The sequence below is a fragment of the Xenopus laevis genome, chromosome 3S (genome assembly GCF_017654675.1).
Source record: "Xenopus laevis strain J_2021 chromosome 3S, Xenopus_laevis_v10.1, whole genome shotgun sequence".
Lineage (NCBI taxonomy): Eukaryota > Metazoa > Chordata > Amphibia > Anura > Pipidae > Xenopus > Xenopus laevis.
Window position 1 is genome coordinate 2,716,512 of NC_054376.1, and position 18,135 is coordinate 2,734,646.

An 18,135-nucleotide genomic window follows, 5' to 3' on the forward strand; every position below is an offset into this window, starting at 1 on the left:
AGGTGAGGACATGCAGTTGGGGTCGGGCAGGGAGGGATTTGTCCCGGGTTTAATAGATTAAAATGCCTGGAGGAGGTTTAGTTCCTCATTAAGCAAATGAATGTTTCTGTTTTTGCCCAGAACTCCAGGAATAGCCAAAATATCCCCCTTGTCTGCAGGTTGAACACCTGTCTGTATGTTTCCTTTTAAATTGAAATTGCAGAGCAAATTAATGACATTCACCCTTCCATTGTGCTAAAGCGTCAGATTTAGAAGCTACACCGTCAGGCAGGGCAATGGCATCTCTGGAATTGCTGATATTGTAAATACAGATTCGCATTTCAAAGGCTCCAGGTTCCCTGACTTCCTATGAGAATTTTGTCTCTGCTCTGGATCTTTTTGTTCCTTTAATCTGAGGAGCAATAAAAACCAGACTGCCTTGAATTTACAGACATCAAAGTACAAAGGAATCCAAAGTAACGGGAGACGCAGGTAAACAAGTGCCAGTATAAAACTGTGGGATCAGGCAGCCTTGTACACAAGAGCTTGCATTTTAAAGGGGTTTGGATTAAGACAGTGTATCCTAGGGAATCTAAGACAATCTAATGCCAAGGACTCATTTCTTCCCTTCTAAATAAATTGGGTTAAATTAATTTGTAAATGCAATTTCTATTGATAGCAGGAGGTGTCTGATTATAGTCTCTGCACTGCTGGTTCTTACTCCTGAAACACAGCAGCCAGCTGTTTAACAGGCCTGAAGGAGGACAGTCTTCTGCTACACTGTTTTAAGGGTCAGAAGCAGGAGTGAACACAGAGAACAGAAAGGGTTAAATAGGTGTATGCCAGGCTCGGCCACTACATTGAGTACATATGGTCAGAATCTGTTGTCTAAATCCACAGAAGCTTTCCGCATTATGACAATGTATCTCTGTCCTGAGTTCTATGCTATTTTAGGATTGTGGTTACAAATGCTTTATGGTATCAGTCTCAAAGCCAGAGTCTAAGTACTCAACCCATGAAATATGTATGAATCTGGCATTATCAGTAATAATAATGTTCCAGTACTACAATCATACCCTGATACACAAATATTAGTTATTGTATATTGGTTTGAGCTTGAAATATGCAGAATAGATCTTATATCTAGAAAGGTCAGTATCTACTCATCAGTCAGACAAACTGCCTGACAGTTACATGGAGGAGCCGGCTGTTAGTTTGTCATTACAGTCTCTAAGCAACAAGCATTGTGTTCCTGACAGTTACATGGAGGAGCTGGCTGTTAGTTTGTATTTACAGTATCTAAGCAACAGGCATTGTGTTACTGACAGTTACATGGAGGAGCCGGCTGTTAGTTTGTATTTACAGTATCTAAGCAACAAGCATTGTGTTACTGACAGTTACATGGAGGAGCCGGCTGTTAGTTTGTATTTACAGTATCTAAGCAACAGGCATTGTGTTACTGACAGTTGCGTGGAGGAACTGGCTGTTACTGTGTATTTACAGTATCCAAGTTACCTGTTTAGACCCTATGTTACTACTGAAACCTCTAAGGGTGTTTGTTTAGTTACGCGACTGGTTGTTAGCCATTTGTAGCCAGATAAAATCTCTGTATTCTTGAAATGCCCAAAACAGCAACCCTCTGACATTGGCCTTTTTCTGTTATATATCCAATTCTGAGGCCAACAGGAAAGACAGAGACAGTTGGACAAGATCAAGACAGTAGGACAAGTTGGAGATAATAGGGCAAGATGGAGACAGTAGGGCAAGATGGAGACAGTAGGACAAGATGGAGACAGTAGGACAAGAGGGAGACAGTAGGACAAGATGGAGATAATAGGGCAAGATGGAGACAGTAGGGCAAGATGGAGACAGTAGAGCAAGATGGAGACAGTAGGGCAAGATGGAGACAGTAGAGCAAGATGGAGACAGTGGAGCAAGATGGAGACAGTAGGGCAAGATGGAGACAGTAGAGCAAGATGGAGACAGTAGGGCAAGATGGAGACAGTAGAGTAAGATGGAGACAGTAGGACAAGATGGAGACAGTAGGACAAGATGGAGACAGTAGGACAAGATGGAGAAAGTAAAGCAAGATGGAGACAGTAGAGTAAGATGGAGACAGTAGGACAAGATGGAGACAGTAGGACAAGATGGAGACAGTAGGACAAGATGGAGAAAGTAAAGCAAGATGGAGACAGTAGAGCAAGATGGAGACAGTAGAGCAAGATGGAGACAGAAGGGCAAGATGGAGACAGTAGGGCAAGGTGGAGACAGTAGAGCAAGATGGAGACAGTAGAGCAAGATGGAGACAGTAGGGCAAGATGGAGACAGTAGAGTAAGATGGAGACAGTAGAGTAAGATGGAGACAGTAGGACAAGATGGAGACAGTAGGACAAGATGGAGACAGTAGAGCAAGATGGAGACAGTAGGGCAAAATGGAGACAGTAGAGCAAGATGGAGACAGAAGGACAAGATGGAGAAAGTAAAGCAAGATGGAGACAGTAGGGCATGATGGAGACAGTAGGGCAAGATGGAGGCAGTAGAGTAAGACGGAGAAAGTAAAGCAAGATGGAGACAGTAGAGCAAGATGGAGACAGTAGGGCAAGATGGAGACAGTAGGGCAAGATGGAAGGTTTTCAATGACCAATAAACGTAAGTGATTTACACAACTGAAATTCCATCCCTCCATATCTCAATATAGAAGGAGCCAATCTGAGATGCACTTATGACAGTTATACCTCATAATAAAGGCCTAGAGAAAGCCAGAGACTGAATATTTAATCACGAGCATCAAATTGCTTTGCACCACCGGTTATCATCTTGTTTGTCCCAGAACGTGGAGAAAGCGATGAATTATTCAGAGGTGCCAAAGTTTTGTCCAATCCCTCTCAATCTCTCTAGGCATAAGGGAGGCTGCAGTATGTACTGTGTCCCATAACAAACATTCATATACAGTATATCTCATGGGTAAACCCCTTGCTCAGCAACCAAGGCTGCAGGGGGACTAGTAATTTAGTCATGGTGCTGCACCCTAAAACTGCCCACACACAGAGTGATCACCTCGTTTGGTGAAGTCACCAAATGACTGGATCTTTCCCCAATTTGCCCAGGTGGTTGATATAGGGCTGGTCTGATTGTGGGTCCTAGGGCCCAACATTCGGATCACGACGAGCAGAATAAGGGCAGTCGGATCGATGCAGTCCTTGATCCGATGAGATTCGGTCAGATATCATTCGGGAAGCCCCTCCCATACACTGGCCAATAAGCTGCCGGTTTAATCTGTTGGCAGCGTATATGTGCTCTTGTGTGGGGACCTTTAATGTCCAATCAGATCACTGGAACATAACAGGGCCAAACAGGGAGTTTTAGAACAATCACAGGCCTATGGGCTCTTACAGACGAGCAGTTTTACCTGTGCTCCCCTGTGTTGCGCATTCTTCCGTTTAGCCGCAGGAGAGCGCAGGAGAAGACGCACTGAATTATTGTCAATGGGGCTGTACTCACATAGACACATGTATGCGCCGAATGCAGAAAAAATGCAACATGCTGCGTCCCAACCTGCCACTTACATGCATCTGTGTGAGTACAGCCCCATTGACAATAATTCAGTGCGTCTTCTCCTGCGCTCCCCTGCGGCTGAACGGAAGAAAGCGCAACACAGGGCAGCACTGGTAAAACTGCTCTTCTGTAAGAGCCCTAAATTAATCCAAGCGAAATAATGATCCCAAATTTAGAAATTTGGGAATAGGCTAAACAACGAGGCGGATGGTGGGCACTAGAGGCGGATGGTGGGCACTAGAGGCGGATGGTGGGCACTAGAGGCGGATGGTGGGCACTAGAGGCGGATGGTGGGCACTGAGGCGGATGGTGGGCACTAGAGGCGGATGGTGGGCACTAGAGGCGGATGGTGGGCACTAGAGGCGGATGGTGGGCACTAGAGGCGGATGGTGGGCACCAGAGGCGGATGGTGGGCACCAGAGGCGGATGGTGGGCACCAGAGGCGGATGGTGGGCACCAGAGGCGGATGGTGGGCACCAGAGGCGGATGGTGGGCACCAGAGGCGGATGGTGGGCACTAGAGGCGGATGGTGGGCACTAGAGGCGGATGGTGGGCACTAGAGGTGGATGGTGGGTAGATTCACTCCCTTGCGCATGTCCCTATGTGAAGACAGTGAGTGTTTATCTCACAACACATGTATGTGTTTATCTGCTACAGTCTAACAGATCCACTGTTTATCTATTAGTCATGCACTAGATTGTCAGCTCTTGGGGGGAGGTGAGTTTTGCCATTGTGCAACAGTTTAAATAAAGGTCTTTATAAGGCAATCTATTACCCCCTTTCCCTTCTACCCATATCCTAGGGCTGCTGCATAAGCTCACAATCTACAGAAATTCCACTGAAACAAGAACCTTAGCAACCAGGATCCGATGCTCATTTGTATTCAGCACCAGAACCTTACGTCCTGCAACTATTATATAAACTTCCCGGAATGATGTGATCCCCCTGCACCCAGCAGGGCCGGACGTCAGTTCCGAGAGAAGCTCTTAGCTTGTGCACATGGCAGTCAGCCTGATATATATATAAATACTGTATATATATGCCTAATGGATTGTATCCCGGCCCCTGCCACTTGGAATATTAGATTATAGGCAAAGCAAATTATTAAAGGGCAAATCTCGAAATTTCTTCAGAGCTGCCATGCAGATTACTATAAACAGTGCGTTGAAGGGTTAACATGCCCCTTGTAGGCCTCTGTACTTGTTTTTCTCTACTTGCTCTTCTTAGACAACCTCGCACAAGTATCATCATGTACTAAAAACAATATTATCAGCTTGTCTCAGCCGAAATGTCTTAGCTAATCCGCACGCACATATTTGTCTCTTTATTTCTCTCTTGTCCATCCTTAATGCTGTACCTGTTACAGACATGTACTATGCTAATACGTCACTATATTGGGATGTCTTTACTTATAACCTATATAAGCCTATGTTTGGGCTTCAATAAACGGAACTTGTTATTCTGATCCACTTGTTGGCGTTTCTTTTTGCAAGTTCCCCGGATCCGGAATACGAGGCTTTGTTGGGCAGCCAGAACCCAAGGTTCCAGTGGCAGTCGGTTCGTTTCCCCAACATGCACAGGCAGAGTATCTCTAAAATGGGATCCATTATCCGCAAACCCATTATCCACAAAAGTTCCGAATTACGGGAAAGCCCTCTGCCACAGACTCCGTTGTAGACTAATGATCCAACTGATTTTCTTTTTCTGTGTAATAATAAAACAGTAGCTTGTACTTGATCCCAACTAAGATCTAATTAATCTATATATTTAAGCAGAACCGGCCTATCAGGTTGATTTAACTAATACATGATTTTCTAGCAGACAGCAGACTTAAGGTATGAAGATCCAAATTATGGAAAGATTCATTAACCCGGAAACCCCCAGGTCCCGAGCATTCTGGATAACAGGTCCTATACCTGTATTTACACATATGCATGGGAGCTGCCATATATATATATATATATATATATATATATATATATATATATAGAGATAGCACCTGGGTCATTTGCCTTTTTTGGAGTGCGGAGAAAACTCAAGGACTATATATATATATATATATATATATATATAGATAGATAGATAGATAGATATATATATATATATATATATATATATATATATATATACACACACACTGATTTACAGCAGCCCTGTATTCCAGCCTAGGGAACAAGCTCATTATTGCAGCTCACAGACACAATAATAGTGACCGGCCGTTGATCCCCAGCTCTGAGGTCAGTGCATTAGTTCAGCTAAATTTTGGGCCAAATCCATTTAGGTCCCAGCTTACACGACACTATTCTCAGACTGACAGCAGCAAGCCCCCCCCCCCCCCCCATACACAGCTGAAATGGAATGCTCTGCATGGAACTGTGGTCTAGCTGGGGGTTCAGACATCTGAAAAAAGATGTAAAAAAAGGAATAAAGGAAGTCCGACTTCCCCTTTGCCATTTTAGACTGGTGACTCTGTGTTTAATTCCTACTGATTATTTGCTGTTGGTAATAAGCAGAATAGTCTGCTCCAATGAAAGCAAAGGCCTTTCTACACTGTTATCCTATGGAGAGACCGCCATGGACCCTAAACACCAGCTTGACTTAACAAGGGTTTTCCCCTACGCAGGTAAAATGGAACAGGCCGCACATCCAGTGATACAATGCATCGCTGCTTTATAAAGTGCAAAGGAATCCTGCATTGTATCCTTAAAGGAGAAGTAACCCAAAAATCCCTTGGGGTGCTCAGTAATGTAACTATAGCACCAAGCTTTCCCCTCCACCCCCTCCCAAGATGATTTTCACGGCGGTTTCGCTTGCAAGCGAACCGCCGTCGGGTGCCCTGGTGCAGTCGCAGCCCCCTTGGTAGTTCCACCACTGGGGGTGCCATTCGTTGCGCCTAACCAAGGCCAACTCTCCTCTTCTTTAAAGGGGTTGTTCACCTTTGAGTTCACTTTTAGTATGATGTAGTAGTAGAGAGTGATATTCTGAGACAATTTACAATTGGTTTTCATTTTTTTATTAATTATGATGTTTGAATTATTCCGCTTTTTAATCAGCAGCTCTCCTGTTTGCAATTTCAGCCATCTGGTTGCTAGGGTCCAAATTCCCCTAGCAACCATGCATTGATTTAAATAAGAGACTGGAATATGAACAGGAGAGGGACTGAATAGAAAAATGGGTAATAAAAAGTAGTAATAACAATACATATGTAGCCTTACGTACATTTGTTTTTTTTGTTTGTTTGTTTTTTAAATGGGGTCAGTGACCCCCATTTGAGAGTTAGAAATAGTCAGAAGAAGGCAAAAGATTCAAAAACAATGAAGAATAAATAATGAAGACCAATTGAAAAGTTGCTTATAGCCATTCTATAACATATTAAAGGAGAAGGAAAGCCAACAGATTAGCCACAATAGTGCAAGATAGAACTCTATATTTATTCTGCAGAATGCTTTACCATACCTGAGTAAACAGCTCTAGACACTGTCTCACTTTGTTTAGGATAGCAGCTGCCATATTAGCTTGGTGTGACATCACTTCCTGCCTGAGTCTCTCCCTGCTCACTCATAGCTCTGGGCTCAGATTACAGCAGGGAGGAGGAAGAGAGGAGCAAACTGAGCATGCTCAAGCCCTAGCCCTGGAGGTTTAAGCTGAAAACAGTTAGTCTGATACAGAAGCCCATGAGTACACAATAGAAGGAAAGAAATGTGCTGTTTCTTTTGACAAAGGACTCAGAGCAGCATTACTTTGAGGGGTTACTGGTGTATTTATATAGACCTTTCTGATAAAGCTTACTTACTTTTAGCCTTTCCTTCTCCTTTAAAGGTTAATTTAAAGTTGAACCACCCCTTTAAAGACGCAGCAAGTTCACGGTGCTTTAGAGTAGAGAGAACCATTGCGATTTTGCTGCCTTTTTACCCAGTATCCTCTGTGCCACCCCACATCTTTAATAGTGGTCCCTAACAAATTGACGCCCCCCCCCCTCTCATTTTGACATCATACAAACAGGTCCCCTATAGATCTGAAATGGAATGTGCCTGTAACTCTGCCCTGGGTCCTGCCAGGGGCTTGACTGAAGTGGGGGTTAACAAGTCCACCCTAAATCCCAAAAGAATGCTGTAGCCAGAGGGAAGAAAGGGCAGGGATTCAGGGAGTGATTGTTTGGGGCAGCAGATTGCCAAATAAGCTGGAGCTGACAATGCAACTATAGAGTGGGCCTCGGCCTGCTCCACATTCTTAGCTCCTACTGAATCACTATGTGTCTTTGTCATCTGATTGACAGAATACTAATGCCCCAGACATGCTGTCACTGCACATGAAGTAACCCCTGCAGCTGCCGCTGACCTTGTAACTGCCCCAGGCTCTGCCCCAACACAAACTGCTACTACTGGGCAGACCCTCTTGCTCTTTCACAATTCCCAGCATCCCCTCTACAACATCTACGGCACATCCGGATCCCCGAAGTAAAAGCTGCAATTCACCCCACTCAAGGAGGGGCTTGGGGTTAAGATGTGAGACTAGGTTCAGCTACTTTGAAAAGTCACACAGTCCTCTTTGAGCCTTTGGAAAGAAAGAAAGCAAAAATTAGAGTGCAAGCTCTATGGGCTACAGACCTGCTGGTACAAACACTGTTTAATTTATATCAGAATATTAAAATAAAGGTCATGGGGGGGGGGTACTGAGCTTTGCTTCCCGGATTTACAATCAACAGCCACCTCCCTCTCCAACAATAAACAACATTTAATCAATGGCTTCGGTGTCAGTGATTGTAAGCTTTTGTGTCCATCTGTCCTTTTGTTCTGGCCGTCCAGTTGTGAGATGTGCTGTCCCTTTAAGATAGAGTTGGCAAGCAGAACATTTATTAATTGTTTGGGGCACATTTGTATCTGCCGTGGGGAGGGGGGATTTGGAGGGATTGTGGGGGTAGGACGTATGGGTGGGAGGATTAATTGCAGCCGCACTCTGGTATGGCAGGGGCTCATAATGAATGACAAGGGGTCGGCATGTTGTTGTGCCAATGAGCTGCCCCCCCCCCCCCGGCTGCAGGCAGAGGTGAAGTTCAGGTGTGAGACAATGAAGCAGCAACAAAAGGCCCAACTGATGCTCCTCCTCCTCCTCTGCCTCAGCACCAGCCTCACTGTCTGTAGCAAAGTCATAAGTGATTGTCAGCCTTCCAGCCCCCTGTATCACTAGTGTTACTGGTTGTGCCCCCCAGACATCACATGATCTGTTTCTCACCCCATTGTCCACGAAGCTCCCCCAGAACCACCAACTCCAAATCCCGACAGTTTTATCTGTTACATTGTTGCACTTCCCACCCTCAATATCAACTCAAACCTTTCCTTTCTTCTCAACAGTCCCCAAATATCTAGGCCAAGCCCCCCAGAAAATCCTTCCTTACCCTAAGATCTCTGCCAACATATGGCCATTTATTATTGCCCCCAGTAGCCCCAAACTTTGCTCCATTCCCTCTAAGACACCTGAAATGTTTGCCTTGTCCTCCCATTCCTTCCTGGATCTGCAGCTCAATCCTTCCATAATGCCGCCAAGCTGCCCCCGTTACTTTCTTACTGTCCCCAAATATCTGCAGCTTAATGGTCCTGCCAAGTGCCCCTTCTCCCAATCCTGTGCTCATTCCAACAGAGAGGGAACCCCCACTTTCACCATATCAGTTTCCTAAAGGCTGAATCATCCCGATCAACTCCTCCATCCCCCCAATAACTCCCACATCTCCTCCATCCCCCCAATAACTCCCACATCTCCTCCATCCCCCCAATAACTCCCACATCTCCTCCACCCCCTCAATAACTCCCAAAACTCCTCCACCCCCCAATAACTCCCACATCTCCTCCATCCCCCCAATAACTCCCAAATCTCCTCCACCCCCCAATTACTCCCACATCTCCTCCATTCCCCTATAACTCCCACATCTCCTCCATCCCCCCAATAACTCCCAAATCTCCTCCACCCCCCAATTACTCCCACATCTCCTCCATTCCCCTATAACTCCCACATCTCCTCCATCCCCCCAATTACTCCCACATCTCCTCCATTCCCCTAAAACTCCCACATCTCCTCCATCCCCCCAATAACTCCCACATCTCCTCCATCCCCCCAATAACTCCCACATCTTCTCCATCCCCCCCAATAACTCCCACATCTCCTCCATCCCCCCAATAACTCCCACATCTCCTCCATCCCCCCCAATAACTCCCAAATCTCCTCCATCCCCCCAATAACTCCCACATCTCCTCCATCCCCCCAATAACTCCCACATCTCCTCCATCCCCCCAATAACTCCCACATCTCCTCCATCCCTCCAATAACTCCCACATCTCCCCCATCCCCCCAATAACTCCCACAGCTTCTCCATCCCCCCAACAACACCCACATCTCCTCCATCCCCAAAATAACACCCACATCTCCTCCATCCCCCCAATAACTCCCACATCTCCTCCATCCCCCCAATAACTCCCACATCTTCTCCATCCCCCCCAATAACACCCACATCTCCTCCATCCCCCCAATAACTCCCACATCTCCTCCACCCCCTCAATAACTCCCAAAACTCCTCCACCCCCCAATTACTCCCACATCTCCTCCATTCCCCTATAACTCCCACATCTCCTCCATCCCCCCAATTACTCCCACATCTCCTCCATTCCCCTATAACTCCCACATCTCCTCCATCCCCCCAATAACTCCCACATCTCCTCCATCCCCCCAATAACTCCCACATCTTCTCCATCCCCCCCAATAACTCCCACATCTCCTCCATCCCCCCAATAACTCCCACATCTCCTCCATCCCCCCCAATAACTCCCAAATCTCCTCCATCCCCCCAATAACTCCCACATCTCCTCCATCCCCCCAATAACTCCCACATCTCCTCCATCCCCCCAATAACTCCCACATCTTCTCCATCCCCCCCAATAACACCCACATCTCCTCCATCCCCCCAATAACTCCCACATCTCCTCCACCCCCTCAATAACTCCCAAAACTCCTCCACCCCCCAATAACTCCCACATCTCCTCCATTCCCCCAATAACTCCCACATCTCCCCCATCCCCCCAATAACTCCCACATCTTCTCCATCCCCCCCAATAACTCCCACATCTTCTCCATCCCCCCAATAACACCCACATCTCCTCCATCCCCAAAATAACACCCACATCTCCTCCATCCCCCCAATAACTCCCAAATCTCCTCCATCCCCCCAATAAAACCCACATCTCCTCCATCTCCCCAATAACTCCCACATCTCCTCCATCTCCCCAATAACAGTCCAGTCCCAATTGCCCCAAGACTCAGACAGTAGGTGATGCTGAGAGCATAAGAAGCAGCAGTATCTCACTCACAATCAGTATATATATATATATATGTGTGTGTGTGTGTGTATACCAGTATCAGTGTATATATATATATATGTATGTATGTGTATGTTTATCACACTATCAGACAGTGTATATATACAGTATATATATGTATCAGTATAGAAATAAATAAAGTCCACATGTGACTCCTCACTCTCCCCTTTTGTGGAAGATGACCCCCCCCAATTTCTATGAACAGCCCCCCATCCTGAAATGACATGATGTGACCCCCAGACACTCACCTCTTTCAGTTGCTCCAGTTCGTGTCGCAGAGAGTCGCAGTCGGCCTCCAGCTCATCATTCTGCTGCTTCAGCGCGAGTTTCTCCTCCAGCACCACCAGCCCGTAATGTGCCGCCTGGATCTTCTCCTGTGAGGTCTCCGCTAATTCCTTACTCAGTCTCTGGATCTCGGATTTATAATCCTGCACAGTCTGCAGCAGCTCCTCCGCAGCCATAGCCCCTTGTACTGGGACACAACTCACACTCACTTGTGCAGCATCACCCCCAGTCTATAGGGGCCCGGGCCCCCCACTAACGTCCCCCCGTATTCTCTCACCGGCGCCTCCAGCTGCTCCTCCCGCATCCTCTCCCCGCGTCACTGCAGTGCCAACATCCACCTGATCCCCCCGCCGCAGCCTGTCACATGATACAGTCTGACAGGAACCGGTACTCTCAGCGCTTGCTCAGGAACAGCACATGTCAGGGAATAGGGGAGTCCTACTGGCCTCTGCTGTCTCTGCAACATGTACCATCCACTACAGCTTCCAACTCTCTCTGTGTCTTTCACTCACGATAATGTACCTCCTACTGTTATTCATGGAACTCTGAGTATCACTCATGTATTATAAGGGATAATGTACCCCCTACTGTAAATGATAAGGATATTAGAAGTCACTGAGGGGTTGTTCTGTGACCATATAAAGGCACAAGGCTGCAGGCTGAGTTATACAGGGAACTCTGAGTATCACTCATGTATTATAAGGGATAATGTACCCCCTACTGTAAATGATAAGGATATTAGAAGTCACTGAGGGGTTGTTCTGTGACCATATAAAGGCACAAGGCTGCAGGCTGAGTTATACAGGGAACTCTGAGTATCACTCATGTATTATAAGGGATAATGTACCCCCTACTGTAAATGATAAGGATATTAGAAGTCACTGAAGGGTTGTTCTGTGACCATATAAAGGCACAAGGCTGCAGGCTGAACTAGGTAGAAATTCAGCCACAAAGCAGGGCAGAAAGGAAACAATATTATAAGAAAATATGCCCAGTTTTTAAAACATTATTTTCAATTATTTTCGCCACGTACTAATTAAACAGGTTTCAGGGGAGCATAATGGTGTAGGCAATATTTAAGTAACCTGTTGGCCCCACACCTTCTGACAGTTATAAGTAATTGCATTGTGGGAGTTAGTAGCAGGAAGCAGAATGCATCTACATTTGTATAAATATTTTATTTATGTAGCGCTACTTGAAGCACTGTATAGATAGATGATCAATTTGAAAACAGGGGTCATAACAATAATAAATACAAATAAGTACAACATATAATACAAACAAATACAAAGTAAAGATACAAAGAAGATTCAGAGTTTAGTGTCAAGGCGACAAGAGGAAGTAGATCCCTGCCCCGTAGAGCTTACAATCTACATTTCGATTTTAACCCAACATAAGCCAAAGTGAAAAAACCTGGAAGGCCCTGGGCTTTCCCTTACTGTGGCCTCAGATGTGAAGGGTCTGATATTGGAAAGGGCCCTTGCGCTGCATCCTCAGTCACCCCATTGTGCCCCAACCTGTGACTGGGTGAGGGTTTGGGGGTTACTGCTTATGAAATATAGGGGAAGTGATAGTAGATTATGGGTCCCACCCTCCACCCTCCGCTCCCGAAATTCTGTAGCCAGTCAGTGTTGTATGTGTGCGCTTATTTATCCACATGTATCCCACGACATTGAACACTGTATATATTTATATATATATATATATATATATCTGATAACTGATCTTCTATCTAATGTCTATCTAATCAATCATCTATCTATGATTTTTCTGTCTGTCTATCTTTCATGATGCACGAATAGAAGAGGAGCCCTCCTGCCCCTTGCGTAGCAATGATATTACTAGTATATATAGAGCAGCCCCCCGGGTGTGAGCCCCATGCATGTGGCTCTATTCTGCTCCCAAGCACATTCCTTGGTCTTATTTTGGCTCCCAGCAATATATACGGAGCTGGGGGGAGGATCTATTTGGAGAATGACCTGTGACCTGTCCCTGGATCAGATCCAGGGAACTCACTAATATTCACAAACAGATCTTTTTCAAAGAGGTCTAAGGGTAACATGCTCTAAATTTGCCATGACCAGACACCAGGCAAGCCCTCCTGTCTAAGGGCCTTATATATATTTCTATAAATTCTCGTCCTGAAGCTCACCATTTAATAATGTTCTGGAGCTCACCATTCAATAATGTCCTGAAGCTCAACATGTAATAATGTCCTGAAGCTCACCATTCAATAATGTCCTGAAGCTCACCATTCGATAATGTCCTGTAGCTCACCATTCAATAATGTCCTGAAGCTCACCATTCAATAATGTCTTGTAGCTCAACATCCAATAATGTCCTGAAGCTCACCATTCGATAATGTCCTGTAGCTCACCATTCAATAATGTCCTGAAGCTCAACATTCAATAATGTTCTGAAGCTCACCATTCAATAATGTCCTGGAGCTCAACATTCAATAATGTCCTGGAGCTCAACATTCAATAATGTCTTGTAGCTCAACATCCAATAATGTCCTGAAGCTCACCATTCGATAATGTCCTGTAGCTCACCATTCAATAATGTCCTGAAGCTCACCATTCAATAATGTCTTGTAGCTCAACATCCAATAATGTCCTGAAGCTCACCATTCGATAATGTCCTGTAGCTCACCATTCAATAATGTCCTGAAGCTCACCATTCAATAATGTCTTGTAGCTCAACATCCAATAATGTCCTGAAGCTCACCATTCGATAATGTCCTGTAGCTCACCATTCAATAATGTCCTGAAGCTCAACATTCAATAATGTTCTGAAGCTCACCATTCAATAATGTCCTGGAGCTCAACATTCAATAATGTCCTGGAGCTCAACATTCAATAATGTCCTGAAGCTCACCATTCAATAATGTTCTGAAGCTCACCATTCAATAATGTCCTGGAGCTCAACATTCAATAATGTCCTGAAGCTCAACATCCAATAATGTCCTTAAGCTCACCATTCAATAATGTCCTGAAGCTCAACATTCAATAATGTTCTGAAGCTCACCATTCAATAATGTCCTGGAGCTCAATATTCAATAATGTCCTGAAGCTCAACATCCAATAATGTCCTGAAGCTCACCATTCAATAATGTTCTGAAGCTCACCATCCAATAATGTCCTGAAGCTCAAGATTCAATAATGTCCTGAAGCTCAACATTCAATAATGTCCTGAAGCTCAACATTTAATAATGTCCTGAAGCTCACCATCCAATAATATTCTGAAGCTCAACATTCAATAATGTCCTGGAGCTCAACATTCAATAATGTCCTGGAGCTCAAAATGTAATAATGTCCTGAAGCTCAACATTCAATAATGTCCTGAAGCTCAACATCCAATAATGCCCTGGAGCTCAACATTCAATAATGTCCTGAAGCTCACCATTCAATAATGTTCTGAAGCTCACCATTCAATAATGTCCTGGAGCTCAAGATTCAATAATGTCCTGAAGCTCAACATCCAATAATGTTCTGAAGCTCACCATTCAATAATGTCCTGGAGCTCACCATTCAATAATGTTCTGAAGCTCACCATTCAATAATGTCCTGGAGCTCAATATTCAATAATGTCCTGAAGCTCAACATCCAATAATGTCCTGAAGCTCACCATTCAATAATGTTCTGAAGCTCACCATCCAATAATGTCCTGAAGCTCAAGATTCAATAGTGTCCTGAAGCTCAACATTCAATAATGTCCTGAAGCTCACCATCCAATAATATTCTGAAGCTCAACATTCAATAATGTCCTGGAGCTCAACATTCAATAATGTCCTGGAGCTCAAAATGTAATAATGTCCTGAAGCTCAGGTTAGGCCATGTGCTATCACTATTGTTCTTCCACCTGATTGGCTATTCACACTATTGAACATAATTTAGCAACAATCTTAGCAATAGTCATTTGGTGATTCTGATACTGCTCTGAACCTTATTCTACTTTTCATTTTAGGCTCTTGCCATTAAATAACTCCCACATGTCTGCGCTTACTATACAGCAAACCACTTCAAACATAGGTGGGGGGGGGGTTAGCTTCAATGGAAGTTAAGATAAATGTGGAACAGTAATTCATATAGATTGGGGGGCAGCAAGGTAAGACGGGTAACAAGGTGATTAATGCTTATGATGGCAAGATCATTAATGCTTGTAAAATGATATGACACTATAATGTCTTCCTACCTCTTTGTCATGGAATATAACACTCTGTTATATCCTGGGAGTGTGACTGTGGGATAGCAGGTATAGTAGGGAGAGATGGTGCCTATAGTAACAGTGGGATAATAGTCTCTGGAAAGGGAGTGTGACTGTGGGATAGCAGGTATAGTAGTGAGAGATGGTGTCTATAGTAACAGTGGATAATAGTCTCTGGGAAGGGAGTGTGACTGTGGGATAGCAGGTATAGTAGGGAGAGATGGTGTCTATAGTAACAGTGGATAATAGTCTCTGGGAAGGGAGTGTGACTGTGGGATAGCAGGTATAGTAGGGAGAGATGGTGTCTATAGTAACAGTGGATAATAGTCTCTGGGAATGGAGTGTGACTGTGGGATAGCAGGTATAGTAGGGAGAGATGGTGTCTATAGTAACAGTGGATAATAGTCTCTGGGAAGGGAGTGTGACTGTGGGATAGCAGGTATAGTAGGGAGAGATGGTGTCTATAGTAACAGTGGATAATAGTCTCTGGGAAGGGAGTTTGACTGTGGGATAGCAGGTATAGTAGGGAGAGATGGTGTCTATAGTAACAGTGGATAATAGTCTCTGGGAAGGGAGTGTGACTGGGATAGCAGATATAGAAGGGAGAGATGGTGCCTATAGTAACAGTGGATAATAGTCTCTGGGAAGGGAGTGTGACTGTGGGATAGCAGGTATAGTAGGGAGAGATGGTGCCTATAGTAACAGTGGATAATAGTCTCTGGGAAGGGAGTGTGACTGTGGGATAGCAGGTATAGTAGGGAGAGATGGTGTCTATAGTAACAGTGGATAATAGTCTCTGGGAAGGGAGTTTGACTGTGGGATAGCAGGTATAGTAGGGAGAGATGGTGTCTATAGTAACAGTGGATAATAGTCTCTGGGAAGGGAGTGTGACTGGGATAGCAGATATAGAAGGGAGAGATGGTGCCTATAGTAACAGTGGATAATAGTCTCTGGGAAGGGAGTGTGACTGTGGGATAGCAGATATAGAAGGGAGAGATGGTGCCTATAGTAACAGTGGATAATAGTCTCTGGGAAGGGAGTGTGACTGTGGGATAGCAGGTATAGTAGGGAGAGATGGTGCCTATAGTAACAGTGGATAATAGTCTCTGGGAAGGGAGTGTGACTGTGGGATAGCAGGTATAGTAGGGAGAGATGGTGTCTATAGTAACAGTGGGATAATAGTCTCTGGGAAGGGAGTGTGACTGTGGGATAGCAGGTATAGTAGGGAGAGATGTGTCTATAGTAACAGTGGATAATAGTCTCTGGGAAGGGAGTGTGACTGTGGGATAGCAGGTATAGTAGGGAGAGACGGTGCCTATAGTAACAGTGGATAATAGTCTCTGGGAAGGGAGTGTGACTGTGGGATAGCAGGTATAGTAGGGAGAGATGGTGCCTATAGTAACAGTGGATAATAGTCTCTGGGAAGGGAGTGTGACTGTGGGATAGCAGGTATAGTAGGGAGAGATGGTGTCTATAGTAACAGTGGATAATAGTCTCTGGGAAGGGAGTGTGACTGTGGGATAGCAGATATAGAAGGGAGAGATGGTGCCTATAGTAACAGTGGATAATAGTCTCTGGGAAGGGAGTGTGACTGTGGGATAGCAGGTATAGTAGGGAGAGATGGTGCCTATAGTAACAGTGGATAATAGTCTCTGGGAAGAGAGTGTGACTGTGGGATAGCAGGTATAGTAGGGAGAGATGGTGCCTATAGTAACAGTGGATAATAGTCTCTGGGAAGGGAGTGTGACTGTGGGATAGCAGGTTATAGTAGGGAGAGATGGTGCCTATAGTAACAGTGGATAATAGTCTCTGGGAAGGGAGTGTGACTGTGGGATAGCAGGTATAGTAGAGAGAGATGGTACCTATAGTAACAGTGGATAGTAGTCTCTGGGAAGGGAGTGTGACTGTGGGATAGCAGGTATAATAGGGAGAGATGGTGCCTATAGTAACAGTGGATAATAGTCTCTGGGAAGGGAGTGTGACTGTGGGATAGCAGGTATAGTAGGGAGAGATGGTGCCTATAGTAACAGTGGATAATAGTCTCTGGGAAGGGAGTGTGACTGTGGGATAGCAGGTATAGTAGGGAGAGATGGTGCCTATAGTAACAGTGGGATAATAGTCTCTGGGAAGGGAGTGTGACTGTGGATAGCAGGTATAGTAGGGAGAGATGGTGTCTATAGTAACAGTGGATAATAGTCTCTGGGAAGGGAGTGTGACTGTGGGATAGCAGGTATAGTAGGGAGAGATGGTGCCTATAGTAACAGTGGATAATAGTCTCTGGGAAGGGAGTTAGACTGTGGGATAGCAGGTATAGTAGGGAGAGACGGTGCCTATAGTAACAGTGGATAATAGTCTCTGGGAAGGGAGTGTGACTGTGGGATAGCAGGTATAGTAGCGGAGAGATGGTGCCTATAGTAACAGTGGATAATAGTCTCTGGGAAGGGAGTGTGACTGTGGGATAGCAGGTATAGTAGGGAGAGATGGTGCCTATAGTAACAGTGGATAATAGTCTCTGGGAAGGGAGTGTGACTGTGGGATAGCAGGTATAGTAGGGAGAGATGGTGTCTATAGTAACAGTGGATAATAGTCTCTGGGAAGGGAGTGTGACTGTGGGATAGCAGGTATAGTAGGGAGAGATGGTGCCTATAGTAACAGTGGATAATAGTCTCTGGGAAGGGAGTGTGACTGTGGGATAGCAGGTATAGTAGGGAGAGATGGTGCCTATAGTAACAGTGGATAATAGTCT

At 45.1% G+C, this 18,135-nt stretch overlaps 1 protein-coding gene across 9 annotated transcripts in view; it reads right to left on the reverse strand.

Moving 5' to 3' along the window:
• Positions 1 to 11,574, reverse strand: part of LOC108712537 (protein bicaudal D homolog 1) — a 67,675-nt gene extending 56,101 nt beyond the window's left edge. For all 9 annotated transcript variants that reach the window (XM_018254763.2, XM_041587869.1, XM_041587870.1 and 6 more), the window contains exon 1: positions 11,147 to 11,574. In XM_018254763.2, coding sequence (XP_018110252.1) covers positions 11,147 to 11,359 — 213 coding nt within the window. In that variant the 5' untranslated portion in view covers positions 11,360 to 11,574. The remainder of the gene's footprint in view (positions 1 to 11,146) is intronic.
• Between the last annotated feature and the right edge of the window lie 6,561 nt (positions 11,575 to 18,135).